This window comes from Ptychodera flava, chromosome 8 (assembly GCF_041260155.1).
Source record: "Ptychodera flava strain L36383 chromosome 8, AS_Pfla_20210202, whole genome shotgun sequence".
Lineage (NCBI taxonomy): Eukaryota > Metazoa > Hemichordata > Enteropneusta > Ptychoderidae > Ptychodera > Ptychodera flava.
Window position 1 is genome coordinate 42,076,472 of NC_091935.1, and position 19,156 is coordinate 42,095,627.

A 19,156-nucleotide genomic window follows, 5' to 3' on the forward strand; every position below is an offset into this window, starting at 1 on the left:
AGAAATTTGGTATACAGGTTTCTACAGATGAGCTAAGTGATATATGTTGAATTTCTGATGAAATCTATAATTTTGTATTTTTGGGGGCAATTTTTGCCATTTTTGGTCAAAAAATGTGTATTTCCAAAACTACTCATCTGATAGCTTTGAAATTTGATATACAGGTTTCTATAGATGAACTAAATGATATTTATTGAAATAATGATGAAATCTGCAATTTTTAATTTTTGGGGCAATTTTTCCCGCTTTTGGTAAAAAAATGTTTCTCAAAAAGTACTAGTCTAACAGCTTTATAATTTTGTATACAGGTTTCTATATATGAACTAAATTTGATCTTTTGAAATTATGATGAAATCTGCAATTTTTATTTTTAGGGGCAATTGTTGCCATTTTTGGTCGGAAAATTTTATTCTAAAAAAAAACTACTCATCAGATAGGTTTGGTTGACATGTTCTTAGGGATGATCCGATGTGATATATTCAAAGTATGATGAAATCTTAGATTGTGTATTTTTGCAGCTTATTTTAGCCACTTTTTTCTGGCTACTGCATTGAGCTATCAAAGATTTCCACCTTCTTCATCAACATGTGTCAAAAATAGTTATTCTCTACATAAACACAGCGGAGCTATATTGGCCGCTAGGTCGTTGTTCAGGTAAAAAAGTCGTAGTAAATGCCTCCCAAGGTCAACAGTTCGGAACAGCTACATTTGTTTAAACAAACCAGGTCGACCGTCAAAGGCCGTCTCGGTAGTCAATCGCTTGAAAATCGTCAAAATACACTTCAATTTAACCAAATCCTTACAAATTTCTCAATCTTGAATGTTTTGGGCTCTGAAAATATCAACCTCAGGCTCCATGTCGAGAGTTCGGCACCATCCAATGCTGCCATTTTGGCCTTCGATACGTTCAAAGTCCACTATCGCAATCTATTTGGTCTGCAAAACGCTTCATTTTTCCGTAAAATTTTCTCAAAAAACTGTAAACTCTGCCGTTTTCATCAGCCAAAGGGCAGTAGCTTGGCATAACATAATCGTCTTCCGTGTCTACGGCATGTTAAAGCTTTCAAAGTGTGTTTCGTTCAGTGCACTATGGCCGTATCTGCGTATCGGCGAAGCTGCAAACCTGATAAATTAAATATTCATGAAACCCGCTGCCCTCTTTACAGAAAGTTTGCATGAATTACTAGGAATTTTGATTGTTAGGCTGCATGATGTCATTATTTGTCAGAATTGTAACATCCTTAGCTCGGTTATTGAACCAATCTTTTTTTTAGATTGAGGATTTAGTCGAGCGGTTTTGTCTGTTGCCTCTGCCGCTAGGTGATTATTGGGTACCGTGCTTTGTAGGTTCAAGCCCGATTGAAAACCATGGTACTAAACTTGGTTCAAAGGGTCAGAAATAGCCTTCTTGTAGCTGAGTTCGGCAATGCGTCGCTAAGTTAGGCATAATGCAACCACTGTCGGTTTATATACCGACATGGCGCTGAGAGCGAGAATGCTGTGTCAATTTATAAACCGACGCAGCGCTTTAAGGGCTAAAAATGTTACCAAGTGGGAGTGCCACTTTAAATCAAAATCAAGATAAGGTAATATTAAAATGAGAAAAGAATCCAAAGTGAAATGTAACAATGAAAAAAAATTCAAAGTCAAATTAGAATAAAAGTAAATTAAAAAGTAAAATGAAAATGAAGTGAAAATGTTTAATTAATGATTAGTGACAATCTTCGGTTGTCGTGTCACAAGGAAAACATTTTCTGAAGAAAAAAATCACAATTTGGCGATGGCCAAGAATTGTCACAGTATACCAGCATGCTTTTCAGGAACGAGCTCACATTTGCGGCGGATATGAACACTTCTCTCGCATATAGAGAGAAAACGGGGGTTTTTGTAAGTTTACAAGCACAACTAAGCACATCATGTACCAAGGCAAGGTAGGTGTGCTCGAAACCACAGACCAACGCAAGTTTTAGATTCCAAATTGGCTGTTTTTTGGCAGAGAAACCGCGTGCCGCAACTGCTATGCAATCAGCAGGGCTGTGGTGGGAGGCAGGCCGGTAACACACAGCCAATAGTACGACTGGTCTACTAGGCCTGCGGCTGACCTATCCACAACAATTGGACTCAAAGTTCCCCGAGGCCAAAACTCTTGTCAGTAATTTCGTATTCTGAACCCAGTGTGGCTGACAAAAGTGCTAAAAGAAATAAATGTGCAACTTAAATCACAAAAGTGACAACGATATTAGTGTAGTGTGGAATCTGCATGGTTACTGACTATGGAACGCTCAGAGTCTATGGATCAGCTTGATTTTCTCAAAGATGAGAAGCTTTGGTTTACTCAACTACACTGTCTACAGCTATAGACCTAGCTGTGTAGTCTGCAGGCCTGAGGTAGAGTGTCAGCAGTCTACGCAGCAGGCCCTGAGTGCCCCATTAAATGTAGCCACTGTGGCAAGGGTCCAGGAATAAGGTAGTGACTCAGGTTCGTTGGTCAATTTTAGCGATTTTGTGATTATTTAATATTCTGAACCCCTGAAAAATTATATTTCTATTAGAGAAAACTGTGAGGTAACATTGTACAAGGAAATGTCTGAAATTTTAGTGAAAACATGGCCTTCTAACAGCTGCGCGAGTTATTATTTTCTTTTTGTTTTAACAGTCCGGATGACTGTCAGCGTTATCGTTATACCTTGAAGGAGATTATGTAAATTTTTTACGCACTATGTTGCGCATGCGCGTACGTCTTCATAAGAGACGCTATTCTATTAGAGAAAACTGTGAGGTAACATTGTACAAGGAAATGTCTGAAATTTTAGTGAAAACATGGCCTTCTAACAGCTGCGCGAGTTATTATTTTCTTTTTGTTTTAACAGTCCGGATTACTGTCAGCGTTATCGTTATACCGTGAAGGAGATTATGTAAATTTTTTACGCACTATGTTGCGCATGCGCGTACGTCTTCATAAGAGACGCTATTCTAACATGGCTGACGACTGCCGGCAGTATAAGTGGTGTAGAAAATGTAAATTGGGGCCAAAGAAGCAAAATGGAAAGCTGATGGACGATAGCTTTAGGACTGATTTGAAACTTTCTGAGTTTGGCTCATACTACAACTGCCATTTAAACATTTGTTGGTACTATGGTAACATGGTTGCATGATGTTGAGAATGCATAACTGGCTCCATACCCGGGCTCCATACACACGCGCACTTACAGTACTGGAGATTACACTGCCGCCCAAGGAGACTCTGTTTAGTCTTCACTAGAAAATATGGTTCTAAAACAGCAGCCCATATTTTTGACTTAGTTTTTAAATTGTCACTCCGACACTGTTATGTGGGTCTAGAGCACAGCAACGTATGTGAAATGTCGCTTCATGATCGGTGCCGGTCTATTTCTATCTGTGGTCAAGAGAGTGTCGCTGGGTGTCGTGATACGTCGCTGTTTCAATTTTATAATCAGTGAATCTGTCAAGTATCGCCTCAGTAGTTTATTTTAAGTCATGAAGAATCACTTTTACGTGTAACTGAAGTTGATTTTGGTTTTATACCCGGGGCCATAATAGTACAAAGCGAAATAGCGCACGAAAAACCTGGTATCATTCCTGATGGTGAGCAAAAAGACTGCAGCAGATCACATGTGAAAACTACAAAAACAAGTGCGACTTAGACACAGCCTATTAGCTCAAAAGTTAGTGAGGCAAGGATTCTCAGAAAGTAGATTGGTGAAATCATTTAAGAAGTTCTACGGTAGATTCGGAGATGTTGTATCAAAATATGACCTGTCTGTAACTCAAATGATGAGTGACAGCATACCAAATTTTGACTCACAAAAGTAATTTGGTGAATTCACCAAATAACAATGGATTTGTCGCTTTGGGTCAATCTTGACGGGTGCGGCTAGCTGGCAGGGTACGCTTACCCATTCCGGACACCTGGTACCACCACTATTTTTTTGTTCAAGATGACCCCATTGCCTTTGTCATTTTCAATATGTTCCTTGGCCCTGGTAAATTTCTTACTTACCGTGAATTATAACGATTATTGGACCTGATTTGATGTCTATTACCCGCATTCCTTGAACTTCTCAACTACAGAATTTTTTAGAGCATCGAGAGTTGGTTGTCTCATCTTCGAAAGCAAGCAAGCAAGTGACGTCCTGTACTATAGGCACAAAAGTCGGCGCTAAAATGAACTGGGCAACCATTTCACACTTGGTACATGTATGAATTATGGGCTATGAGACCGGAAGTCGAGCGCTTGTGAGCAAGCGAGCCCTTGTCGTCGGCAGAACGCAGGCTTGTAAACCACTCCGGTTGTATTTTTTTAAACTATTCTAGTCTTGTAACCAGACTCTAACGGTTACCAAACAGTGTACAGTTAATATAATAATAAGCTAGATACGTATTTGACAAACAGATTATGCCATGAATTATCTTTCTAGTGTTTATCATGTAAATAGTACCCACCGCTTACGCTGACCAGCCTCGCTTTTCTACGCACAACTTTCATCACTTTAGGCAAACTAGTGTTCAGGACTTGTCAGAAATTCTCCAATCTGATGCCCAATATTTAACCTAGACCCAGATCGAATGAATTTTTTTAAACACACAAAAATCTGACTTTTTCGGCGACTTTGTGTGAAAAATGGGGCATTTACACAAATCGTCGATTTTCTCAGTTCTGATTTTTGCTATGTATGCGCACCTTCAAATGAGTGTAAGTCGGCGACACGTGGGCGGATTTCCCCAATTCTTCGCATGCTAACACTTCATGATTAGACGTGAAAAACGGTGTTTTAGATTTTTGATAAACCCCCCGAAATGAAGATAACTTGACAAACGTTAACAAAAGCTGATAATTTATGCAAAAATCTGACAGTTCACACTTCGAAGGCTCACTGTGCAGAAACAAAAGCGAATTTCAAAAATCCAAAACACCCTTTTCCCCCCAGTATATCCAGCTGTCTAGTGCCGTTAACAGATCATTTATGGGTGCTGCCAATTCTTACTTATACTTTTTTAAGTGAAAAAACTCAAAATCGCACGTTTTTGACGTAAACAAACATACGAATGCATGTTTTGACAACTAAACAAAATTTTTACCTTCTTCAAATATAGACCGAACAGAAAATGTACCACATGTTGGGTGTGAGACCCCGTTTTTTATGTAAAACTTTTGATTGAAAATATGTGTCCACGAACCTGAGTCACTACCTTAAATGTGAATTCTTTCGTTAAAAATCACTTTCAAAATATTATTTACATAAAGCTAAGCACTCTAATAATTTTGATGTATTTTTATCAGTGACAACTCCAGGCCATTATACATGTGTCTCATTCTGGACTCAGCAATAGAGTTAGGGGTCAAATCTTTGAAAACATGGATAAATTTTGCAACAAATTTTTTTGCTTATCTCCAAGAGACCCAGACGGCCTTTGAGCTCAATTTCGCAAATATGCCTATAAATCAGTAACCACAAGTACTACAACCTATAAATTTGATAGGATCAAGCACCTCACGGCATAAGAGGCTTATTAATCCCCATGGACACCGTCCGGGGGACTTGTAGGTTTGATCATGTCGATGCGTGCATGCGTGCATGTGTGCGTCTGTCTGTTCACGCAGATATCTCAGAGATGCCTGGAGCGATTTCATTCAAACTTAGTGCAAGGATTACTGCTAATGTCATACATATGCACATTGATTTGTTTTGTGATTGGATCCAAAATAGCTGTAATACGACAATTTTGTTAAAAAAGCAGGGACAATGTCATTGACAATGACTGTTTGAAAAAGAGCTCTGTTTGTAGTGCAACTGCACAAAATTTGATTAAACTTTGTAAAGACATTTGTTGCACAGATCTCTGATAGCACACAATGAGATATGTCAGTATTGCATCAGTTAATTGCTAATTTTCATATTTGATGAATTTTTGTAATTAGAGTGATATGTCCAGAAATACTGCAGCAAATTCAATGAAACTTGGTACAGATCTTTAGCACTCTTTCTCATAAAAGTGTACAAAGACACTTAGCCAGTGTCATGGGAAATAATTGCTAATTTGCATATTTAATGAACTTTCCTAATTAGTGGGCTATCTCCAGAACCACAGTGTCAAATTTGATGAAACATGGTACAGATGTTGATCTCTCAGTACAGTAATACCATGTGAAGACCTTAAGTAGCATCATGTTAATTAATTACCAATTTGCATATTTGATGAACTTTCATAATTAGTATGATATGTCCAGAAGTACCGCATCAAATTTGATGAAATGTGGCACACTATTGACCTTTTGGTGATGTAATAGTGTGCATGGATATGTAGAATTATCATGTCAATAAACTAATCATTTGCAAATTTGATGAATTTTCGTAATTAGGCTAATTTATCAAGAAATGGTTCATCAAATTTCATGAAACTTGGTACAGATGTTGAGTTCATAATGCTTTAACATTTGAATGAAGACATTTATCAGTGCCATTTAAGTTAATTGCTAATTTGCATATTTAATGAACTTTCCTAATTAGTTGACTATGTCCAGAAATACTGCATCACATTTTGTGAAACTTATACAGATTTTGATCTTTCAGTACTGTAATACTGTGCAAAGACATCAGGCAGTATCATGTCAATTCATTGGTAATTTGCTTATTTGCAGAGTTAATTCTAGGACCCACCATTGCGCAATTTGCGCAAAAAAATCTCGAATGGCCCTCATTTCTACCTTTGATGCGCCACCAAGGGCGCAACATTTTATGAATGGGTCGGTCGATCACGCAGAGTTCACTTAGTTCATACATTTACGTAGCTCCCCGAAGGTCATTACCTCAGTCATAGTGTGCCATGTTAAACGATTCAGTTACCCTTCGACCTTTGCCCACTACGGCACATATGGTGGTGCATAGGAAGCTTGGTAAAAAGGACTGATGTAGGGGCAATGGTGTATTGGAACCGTGCGCATGTGGTACAATCGATGAATGCAAACAACGTCTCTGGCCGCGGCGCCGCGTTATCGTGAAAACCTAGTCGCCGCTCAGATTTTTAACGCCAGTACTATATAATAGTTGATGAACCCAGGATGATCGGGCAGTCCCTTAAATTGAAGCGTTTGCAACGTCTGTCGTCCATACCAGCGAAACGTTGAACACTGCAAGGAAAGCATTCATGCTTGGCCGGCCATATGATCGTTTTGAAGAGCAACACAGATTAGGTCGGACATATCTCGTTATCCAGAGTAGCCAGATCAGAACCAATGATCGTAAATTTGCTAATACATACAAGTTATGTTTAAAAGTTGATGTATCGATCACTTTATGTAGGTCGTACGGGTTACACTCTCATGTTGTATCAGTGTGATAATTGTCGACCAGTGCAAATCGGGTCCACTCGGAGAAATCCTACCGGTGCGCTAAGCTTTGATCATGATCGTTTCCAGTTAAAATCACAGTCCGTAGTAATTTGTGCAGTTGTTAAAGTCCGACATCAATAATTCATCACATAAGTTACGTAAACAATTGAATCAAACCAAACGGTTAGTTTGCTGCTGCCATTGTTGGGCCTGTTGCGTATACGTACGGAGCACAACTTTGCTGTAGGCTTCGTTGGTTACAGGTGGCCCGATCTCTAGTATTCTCCTTTTCTTGACTCGATAGACTATGGTGTTTTCAGCAGAAAATTCAAGGGTTTTACATGTGTGATCATGACGGCCCCGATTTTATAAAATGGCCCCCTTGGGACAGGAGTAGGGGCCCAAAGTGGCCCCTTGTTTTTACGTCCTAGAATGAACACTGTATTTGATGAACTTTCATAATTAGTATGATATGTCTAGAAATGCTGTATCAAATTTGATGAAACATGGTACAGATGTTGATCTTCCAGTAATTTTGTGGCATGCAAAGATATGTTGTAGTATCATGTCAATAAACTGCCAATTTGCATATTTAACTTTAGCTCACATGTTCACATGTGGGCTAATGTCATTGCGATGTCTGTCTGTGTGTGTGTGTGTGTGTCTGTCTGTCTGTCTGTCTGTCTGTCTGTCTGTCTGTTTACACGATAACTCAAAAATGCCTGAACAGATTCAAGTCAGATTTGGTACATTGATTAGATTTTGGGTAGTGTGGCGTGCATATTAATGAAGTTATGCAATATCATTTTTTTCCATACAATGGTTTCCCTATGGAGACGGTAATGACAGTGTAGACATATATCATGAAATACTGCACAAAATTTCATGAAACTTTTCACAGATGACAATCTCAGAACATTATCATGATACTGTGAGTGTCATGTCAATTATCTGCTCATTTGCATATTTAATGAACTTTTGTTATTAGTGACATAACTCTGTAATTCCTGCACCAAACTTGATGATACATGCAACAAATATTGATCTGATATACATCTAATTATACTTGGAAGCATTGGGCAGTGTCAAGTTAATAAATAGCTCATTTGCATATTTTATGAAGTTTTATAATTAGTCATATAACTCCAATATAACCTCACCTAATTTGATGAATATTGCTGAAGATACTGATCTGACTGATATCTAACTGTGGTGTAAAGCACTTAGTAGTGTCAAGTTAATTAATGGTTCATTTGCATATTTAATGAACTTTGTAATTAGGTATATAACTCTAAAATTACGTCACCCAAGTCAGTGAAATCTGGTACAGATATTGATCTGATAAATATCTAATTGTACTGAGAAGCATTTGGCAGTGTCAAGTTAGCAAATAGCTCATTTGCATATTTTATAAAGTTTTGTAATTTGTCATATAACTCCGAAATAAGTGCACCAAATGTGATGAAATCTGCTGAAGATACTGATCCGACAGATATCAAGTTGTGGTGTGAAGCATATAGTTGACACTTGTGTGAAGTTAATTAAGGGTTCATTTGCATATTTAATGAACTTTGTAATTAGTGATATTACTCCAAAATTACAGCATTACAAATGATGAAACTTGCTACAGATATTGATCTGATAAATATTTTATTGTACCAAGAAGCATTGGGCGTGTCAAGTTAATAATAAGCTCATTTACATATGTAAGTTTTGTAATAAGTGATTTAACTCTGAGAGTACTATGCGAAAGTTGATGAAACCTGCTACATATAATGATATAACAGATATCTGATTGTTCTTATTACACGCCTCACACGGGTGTCGATTATACTGGTATGAATTTGGTTTATTGACAGGAATATTGAAAAACTTAATACAATAAATCCTCATCAGAGATAGTTATTCTGGCAGTAGACCGTATACACGTCTAGTCTTATCAGAAGTCTGTCTTCCACTCTGCGTCTTGTACTCAATTGAACCGCTGTCAGATTATATAATGTCTGTCTTTGTTCTTGTGTTTTGGTAAGTGATTATCCTTAGGTCTGCAAATGTGGCGTAGCATCTCCTTGCTCGTGGTTTTGTCACCTTAACATGAGGCAGGTTAAAGGTACAATTCTTTTACACAACTTCATAACAGTCAAAAAGTATGCAGTAATTCATGTCATACTGTATTATTTCATGCGTCCAGTAGCGTCTGATAAATGTCAATACATGTCGAGTCAGCAGCAGTCAGTCTCAATGCCTGATGACTAAGTTTGTAATTTTGTCAAACTCAAAGTCATTCCTTCCATTCAGGGGTCACACTAGTAGGTCAAGTTATTCTGTTGAGTAATTGCTAAAATATTTTAGTCTGTTCACAGGATATCCAGCATTCTAGTCGCACTACTATTAATGAACCTGTTGTAAAACACGTGAGCACATTCAGTTCATATCTGGTTGTAATTAGGGTGATATGTCAAGAAACAATTCATCAAATTTCATGAAACTTTGTACAGATGTTGAGCTCACATTGCTTTAACTTTGAACAAAGACTATGCATAGTCATGTTAATTAGTTGTTAATTTACATATTTACTGAACTTTCCTAATTAGAGCGATATGTCCAGAAACACCTTATCAAATTTGATGAAACTTTGTACAGACATTGATCTCACTGAGCTGTAATACTGTTCATTAATACTTTGCAGTATTGTGTATGAAATATAGTACACGTGATAATCTGTCAGTGTCATATAATAGAATGCAAAAATGTTTGGCAACATCAAGTCGATTTATTATTAGTTGACTTATTTTTTAATGACCTTTTGTAAATAAGGTGGCAGCACACATTGTTTTAACGTTTTCACCACCATAGAACTCGTCTTTAATCACAGACCCGATTAATGAACAGGACTCTATCCTCTCCAAGGACTAGTAATCAAAGTACCCATCTAACAAGTGGGGACTGTGTCATCAACAATGACTTGTTGATTATCATTCTGGTACCTTTTGCCAGTGTTTGTGAGTGCTTGGGCCCAATGAAGCCACTTGCAGCTTTAATTACTTCTAAATTTATCTCGTATCATTCTATTATCAGAAGTTGTTCATCTTCTGCTAGCCCATGGTGCACCAGTTAAAGTGAAAAATGCAAATGGATGGACTCCCTTAGCTGAAGCTATAAGTCGTGGAGATCGGCAAACTAGTGAGTATTCTACGAAATCATGATATTTATGAACAGAACTGACCGAAGGTCAATAGTGTTATATTGTGGTTGGGTTGAGTTGACATCAGACAGTGAAAATTTTCCGTAAACGACAAAAAGTCAAAAACTGCTGAACAGACTGCGTTGATATTTGGTACAGATCTTCAGACCTGTTGAAGGTTCTGATTTGTTAAAATTGAGCCAAACAGAGCAGCTGTTAGATAGTTTTGGGAAATTGCTAACCCCCCTTTTTAACAATTGATTTTTAGGGGTCTTTCATATATGTATTTTTGGAAGGTACACCAATCCTACATTTGGGACTGTTTCATGAGTTGTGGAACAGAAATGTGGTTTTGATGAATGTTAGAAATATGCAGGATGGCTGATTCAAAGTATCAGAGATTTTCATGCTCTTTTGGTAGTAAATTGATAAAAAACAACATATTTAATGTTTTAGATTTCTCTCATTTGTTATGACCCTTAGCATTTGTCACCTGACTTGGTCACATGACTAGCTACTGTTTACTGATGCATTGATTTAAAGACAAAGATCGTTTTATTTTGTGACAATGATGTGTGATTTTGTAAAACTTAGTCTATTAGCCTGGAAATGTGATTTTTTGCGAATATTGTTTACCTCACCATATATGAAGGGTAGTAGCACTTGTGGTTACTGAGTTATGGACAAATATGTATATTTGAGGTCAAAGGTCATCAAGTCACATGACATTTTGTCAAAATATCGGAGATATCTTCGTGAACGGATGGACTCACGGATGGACGAACAGACGGACATGACCCAATCTATAAGCCCACTGGACTTCATCGGTGGGGACTAAAAATTGTGTCACTGCATCCTTTTTGCAATATGAATACGATGAGAAACTAAATTTTTATTTTTCGTGGCCTTATACATGGAAGTCTATGGAGATTTGCCTTATACATGGGAGTCTATGGGTTTGTAAACTAAAAATATGCAAATTTCACCACAATTTAGGAAGGGTCACTCCTATGCACTTCCATACCAAGTTTCAAATCAATCGGACTTGTGGTTTCAGAGAAGAAGATTTTTTGACCAAAAATGAGAGAAAATTACAAAAAAATTCATGAAAAACAGCAAGTCCAAGATACTGACCCAAGATGTGCACAATCATTTCAGGTCAGCCCAAAGTACTTACATGCTAATTTTTCATGTAATCTGCTCAGTGGTTATTGAGTTTTTTCAATTTTGACTGTTTTTACATTTTTTCACTTAATTTGCATATTTTTGGCAATGACAACTTCATTTGAACAAAATCTCATCTACAGCCCATCATCCATGTTCACACCAAATATCAAGATGAAATGTGCAGCGGTTTTGGAGTTTTTGATGTTGACGGACAGACATACAGACATACAGACATACAGACATACAGACATTTCCCTAGCCTATAAGAATAGCTTCCATTGCCATATATACATATGGCTATGGGAGCTAAAAACAATCGATAAAAACAAGCAAGCTTAAAATCTAGACGAAAGGATTCCCACCTATAAACAGCAAAGAAAGTATTTTTAAAAAATAGTGACAACATCACTGTTCGCTCCCATATAGTTATCAAAACAAGTCAACAATTGTATGAAACATGGACATACATATACAGACAGACTGACATACACAGACTGGCACAGAGTGATGACATTGACCCCAAATGTGCCTTGGCCCATGGAGAGTGATAAAGATATAACAAACAGCTGAATGTAATGATAAAATAGTTAAGTATAGGCCTATACAGGCACTAGGAGTGAATATGTTACAGCAATTTGATTAGTTTCTTTTCCTTTTCTACTTCTGTGATAATCTTTAAGACAATCAATCTGCAAGGCAGTATAAGTATTGACAAATATTACAAGCACACAGTAAACTGTTCTTGATTTTTCATTTACAATATTTGACATAGACTGAAATACATAACATGCAACCAATGTTTACACTTTGCCCATACACCAGATACATGGAGAAATTTCAACATACAATCATCAACTCAGAAACTCTACAGGGAACAGTAAACATTGTTTTCTTCCAGAACAGCTGGTGCATCCACATCTGGAACAACTTACAAACTTAACCAATTACACAAGGATGATGACACAAGAGATAAAGTTAATTAAACTGTGGTGAACTTGACTATTCCTTTCAAATCCTTACCTAACTTGACATCTTATACTAAAATACACTGCATGGTTAATTGTGCACAAAATTACATCAGGGTGGACCATTTGATAAGGGGTAGTGTCTGGAAGATCAATGAGGTACATTATCTTTTTTATCTGATCCATTGTACATTCTTTTTTCCCCCCTCTCCCACCTTTTCTTTTTGTCAAACCTTCTCTGGCTGAATTTTTTATTGGCATTTGTTTGGAATTTTTTCAAAATCTGCCAGGATTTTTTTTACTGCATTTCAACACCAAATACAGTTTACCATATCAAATGCTTACTAAATCACCAAATTATATACTCTGAGTTCCAGTAGGTATAAAATTACCCAAAAAAATCTTAAAAATACAAAATGAAAGATATCCCAGTAAAACTGACAGTTTCGCAAAGTTGCCCCAAAAATTCAAAATTCCGGATTTTAACTTAATTTCAATATATCTTATTAACAAAAACCCTAAAAACCGGTTTACTAAATATCAAAGCAATCAGACTGGTAAATTTTGAGAAACAAATTTTTTGACCAAATGAGAAAAATTGCCCCCCCAAAATACAAAATTGCAGATTGCATCCTAATTTTGAATATATCTAATTTTAACATAAACCCTAGGAACCTGTACACTAGATATCAAAGCTACCAGATCAGATGTTTTAGGAGAAAAATTTTTTGACCAAAAAAGGCAAAAATTGCCCCCAAAATAAAAAAAAAAATTGCCAGTTTCAACATACCTTCAATACATTATATTGAGATTAATCTTAGATACCTGTATACCAAATATCAGAGCTATCAAATCCGTAGTTTTTGGATAAAATTTTTTTTTATCAAAAATTGGTAAAATTGCATCAAAATTACAAATATGACAATATCAATACAATTTGTACAAGCATGACTGAGGTCATCCTGAGGAACATGAATATTAACCCTCAGAGCGCTGAATACTTTCTATGGCCATTTCCCTGTGCGCTGAATAAAATAATGACGTAACACAGTAATTGCACTGTCTCATTCATTGATATTTTATTGCAAAAAGAATTGGTCCAATCTGGACAATGTATATATGAAATGCAATCTACATTTCATGAGCTGTCCATCTGTGATGTCATAATTGATTAAATATGATAAATACAATGGAATTTTGGGGCTAAAAGTTAGGTTTTTGGTAAAATATTGCTAAAAAACATATTTTCAGATGCTTTCCTGAAATAATCTGTAAAAAATTGCATTCACATGGCAAAATTTCATTCATGGCACCGGCATGTCATATTGCATTGTTTAGAAATTGATATTTACACAAAAAAGTGGTATAAACAAGTAAACACAAACAAGTAAACAATCAAATGGCCAAGTATCCATAGCAGAATACTACAGTAGAGTTACACTGGCCTTGTTATCTACATTGTACTGCAGTAAGAAATGGTCAAAGCTAGGCAATGTCCATATAAAAATACATTCTACATTTCATGAGTTGTTTGTTTGTGATGACATCATTGATGAATTATGACAAATAAATAGGAATTTTGGGCTAAAAAGTGGGTTTTTGGTAAAAAAACATCTAAAAATACATATTTTCATATGTTTTTCTAGAAGAATCTATAAAAGTGGCAATGGAATGGCAAAATTTCATTCATGACACAAGCATGTCATATTGCATTGTTTAGAAATTGATATTTACACAAAAAAGTGGTATAAACAAGTAAACAAAAACAAGTAAACAAACAAATGGCCAAGCCAAGTATCCATAGCAGAATACTACAGTAGAGTTACACTGGCCTTGTTATCTACATTGTACTGCAGTAAGAAATGGTCAAAGCTAGGCAATGTCCACATAAAAATACATTCTACATTTCATGAGTTGTTTGTCTGTGATGATATCATTGATGAATTGTGACAAATAAATAGGATTGTGGGGTTAAAAAGTGGGTTTTTGGTAAAAAATATCTAAAAATACATATTTTCATATGTTTTTGTAGAAGAATCTATAAAAGTGGCATTCACATGGCAAAATTTCATTCATGGCACCAGCATGTCATATTGCATTGTTTAGAAATTGATATTTACACAAAAAAGTGGTATAAACAAGTAAACAAAAACAAGTAAACAAACAAATGGCCAAGCCAAGTATCCATAGCAGAATACTACAGTAGAGTTACACTGGCCTTGTTATCTACATTGTACTGCAGTAAGAAATGGTCAAAGCTAGGCAATGTCCACATAAAAATACATTCTACATTTCATGAGTTGTTTGTCTGTGATGACATCTTTGATGAATTGCGACAAATAAATAGGATTTTGGGGTTAAAAAGTGGGTTTTGGTAAAAAATATCTAAAAATACACATTTTCATATGTTTTTGTAGAAGAATCTATAAAAGTGGCATTCACATGGCATAATTTCATTCATGGCACCAGCATGTCATATTGCATTGTTTAGAAATTGATATTTACACAAAAAAGTGGTATAAACAAGTAAAAAAAACAAGTAAACAAACAAATGGCCAAGCCAAGTATCCATAGCAGAATACTACAGTAGAGTTACACTGGCCTTGTTATCTACATTGTACTGCAGTAAGAAATGGTCAAAGCTAGGCAATGTCCATATAAAAATACATTCTTCATTCCATGAGTTGTTTGTTGTTGTTTGTTTGTGATGACATCATTGATGAATTATGACAAATAAATAGGATTTTGGGGCTAAAAATTGGGTTTTTGGTAAAAAAAATCTAAAAATACATATTCATACGTTTTTCTGAAGAATCTATAAAAAGTGGCATTCACATGGCAAAATTTCATTCATGGCACCAGCATGTCATATTGCATTGTTTAGAAATTGATATTTACACAAAAAAGTGGTATAAACAAGTAAACACAAACAAGTAAACAATCAAATGGCCAAGCCAAGTATCCATAGCAGAATACTACAATAGAGTTACACTGGCCTTGTTATCTACATTGTACTGCAGTAAGAAATGGTCAAAGCTAGGCAATGTCCATTAAAAATACATTCTACATTCCATGAGTTGTTTGTTTGTGATGACATCATTGATGAATTATGACAAATAAATAGGATTTTGGGGCTAAAAAGTAGGTTTTTGGTAAAAAATATCTAAAAATACATATTTTCATATGTTTTTATAGAAGAATCTATAAAAGTGGCATTCACATGGCAAAATTTCATTCATGGCACCAGCATGTCATATTGCATTGTTTAGAAATTGATATTTTCACAAAAAAGTGGTATAAACAAGTAAACATAAACAAGTAAACAAACAAATGGCCAAGCCAAGTATCCATAGCAGAATACTACAGTAGAGTTACTCTTGCCTTGTTATCTACATTGTACTGCAGCAAGAAATGGTCAAAGCTAGGCAATGACCCCATAAAAATACATTCTTCATTCCATGAGTTGTTTGTTTGTGATGACATCATTGATGAATTATGACAAATAAATAGGATTTTGGGGCTAAAAATTGGGTTTTTGGTAAAAAAAATCTAAAAATACATATTCATACGTTTTTCTGAAGAATCTATAAAAAGTGGCATTCACATGGCAAAATTTCATTCATGGCACCAGCATGTCATATTGCATTGTTTAGAAATTGATATTTACACGGAAAATTGGTATAAACAAGTAAACAAAAACAAGTAAACAAACAAATGGCCAAGCCAAGTATCCATAGCAGAATACTACAATAGAGTTACTCTTGCCTTGTTATCTACATTTTACTGCAGTAAGAAATATAAAAAATTTATGTGTACACATGTAAATTGAACAATATCTCACATATAAATTCACACAATGTAAACAAACATTTGTAAATATTCTTGACACATGTGTAAAAAGCTGTCAATACTTTTTCTCAGAATATCTTAAAAAAACCACTTCAGTAATTCAGTTATTGTTTGTCAAAATGGATCAATTTGAAATTCACATCAATCTCATTTTCCTTCTCTGGATATCACTACTTTGAAAAATGTAAATATATTACATTGTAAATAAAAATTGCATTGTAAATAAAAACTGTAAATAAAAATTTTGCAATGAAAAGAGACACGACCCTGGCAGTAAGATGGCAGTGAACTTCGACAACAGAAGTACTGGATGGAAATCAAAAAAAGGTAAGTACATATCTTCTCAATATTATTTACAACTGTTTTACATTCATAATAATAATAACTGTTTTGTATTTTCATGTAAATAAAAGCTGAAGACTTCAACAATTTGAATTTATAAATTTTCAAGAATAAATATGGGTGAAATTGATTTATCTGATCAGACAGAATTGACAAACAATTTCTTTCAATTTCATTTCATTTTTAGTTGTGAATATCAGTTTGAAATAAGTGATTAACTACTAAACACGCTATCATCTTTTTTGCAATCTCAATTGAAAATGTTTTACAAATTTTACAACAACAATGAAATGCTTGAGAACATTCATTCTGGTCCCTAGACAAACGTTCATTTGCAATTCTTTGAATTTGTTGAGCACTGAAGATTATTTATTCTTCGCGTACTTGCTGGTAATTTATGACCGTGTGATACACAGTGTAGCATGGAACCACACATAAAGCCACTTGACAACTACCACACTGGAATGATGTTTCTCTGCGCTGATCTTTTGCAGCACAAACCCTACATACTCGTGTTACACGAGGTTTTTTAGCACCTTCTTTTGGACGGATGCGTTCTAGTGGGTGATCCCTTATGTTACCATTGACTCTATCTGGTCTATCCTGCAGTGACCTTCTACCTCTTACACTGGGCTTTCTGTAATTTTGTGATTCTTTGATCAAATTGTGGGCAAGAGAAGACAAGAATTTGTAGTGTGTCATTTTTTTACACCTTCTAGAGACTCATTTGCACATTTTTTCCATAGAATGTAAGCATTTGTAACAGCACAGTTGAAAATGTAAAAGAATGATTTCTTCCACCATTTCATTGTTTTACGAGGAATACTGAAATATTTCATCAGCTGATCAGATAAATCAACTCCCCCCATATTGTTGTTGTAATCAAGAACACATTCAGGTTTTATAGGGAAATTGCCAGCTCTATCAGGTTTAGCGATATTCACTTTCATCACAGCTCGGTGGAAAGTTGACAACAATGTTACGTCCTTCTTATCATGCCACTTCAGCGCTAACAAATTGTCACGACGCCGGAAGACAGATTCCCCTGGCTTTAGCTTTGGTTTCAGACCGTCTGGCATTTCTGCTCGATTTGTACGGACAGTTCCACAAGCCATAGTACCTTCAGCAAGAAGTGTATCCATGAGGTCAGGGCTGGTATAATAGTTGTCGGTGTATAATTTATACCCTTTGTTCAGAAGGTCGCATTCCTGCATCAAACCCATGACAACCTCTTTCGAACTGACATGTAGTACGGTACCATCATCGTCGAGAACTTTGCCGGTGTAAAACCTGATACCGGAAGTGTAGCCAGAGACACTCTCACACAGCTTGTACGCTTTGATGCCGAATTTATCAGGTTTGATAGGAATGTAAACCTTAAATCTCAACTTGCCTTTCCATGGTACCATGGCTTCGTCAACTGTGATATGCTGGTGAGGGATGTACACTGTCCTGAACCGGGGTACGACGGAGTCGATAATCGGTCTGACCTTGAAGAGTGGATCGTGACCTGGATGACCGGGTGGAATGTACTGGTTGTTGTCGTTCAGGTGTAGCATTTCCAAAATAATTTCAAACCGGTCTCTGGACATCGTTTCACGGAAGCCAGGAGTCTGGAGGAGCTGGTCTGTGGTCCAATAGCTTTCAATGTCCCGTTTTTCAACCAGTGCCATCATGATACATATGGCGAGAAACACCTTGACGTCGTCAGTGTTGACATCAGACCATTTACGGAAACGGGAATAGTTATCCAGCCTACCTCTATCTCTCAGGAACGATATTCTGGCAGCAGCGTAACGATTGGTTTCGGTCGCAATAAGATTGTAATCACCATCATTAAAAAAAAGTTTCAAAAAATCGAGTGGGCACACTTCAGGACCGAACGGTATGTTTTCAGGTGACGTCAGACCAGGCTCACCGTCGAACGGCAGCTCGACAAAACCAGCTGGCATGGTTTCAATGGAATCGTGTACGTCCCATCGGAGTGCCTTCTCACGCTCGGTCAAATCAGTTTCATCATCACTTTGACAGGGTTCGGTCGGAAAGTCACCATATCTCAGCTCCTCGAGCGTAAAACCTTCGAAATCAACATCATCGTCACTTGAATCGGCAAAGATCTCGGCCAAAACATCGCCAACGGTCGCCATTTTGAATCGTATCAGAGGGCAAACGACTAACTTTTTTTTTCGTTCTATTTCAGGTAATGACGTCATTTTGGATCACGTGATCGGCTTTTCCCGGGTTAAAAGTTGAAGGACACTGGATGATGATTGGATAACAAGCATATTTTCCCGCCTT

At 36.4% G+C, this 19,156-nt stretch overlaps 1 protein-coding gene across 3 annotated transcripts in view; it reads left to right on the forward strand.

Annotated features, from left to right (window-relative positions):
• Positions 1-19,156, forward strand: part of LOC139139382 (ankyrin repeat domain-containing protein 13C-like) — a 314,195-nt gene that overhangs the window by 65,519 nt on the left and 229,520 nt on the right. For all 3 annotated transcript variants that reach the window (XM_070708283.1, XM_070708284.1, XM_070708282.1), the window contains exon 3: positions 10,430-10,534. In XM_070708283.1, the coding sequence (XP_070564384.1) occupies positions 10,430-10,534 (105 nt within the window). The remainder of the gene's footprint in view (positions 1-10,429; positions 10,535-19,156) is intronic.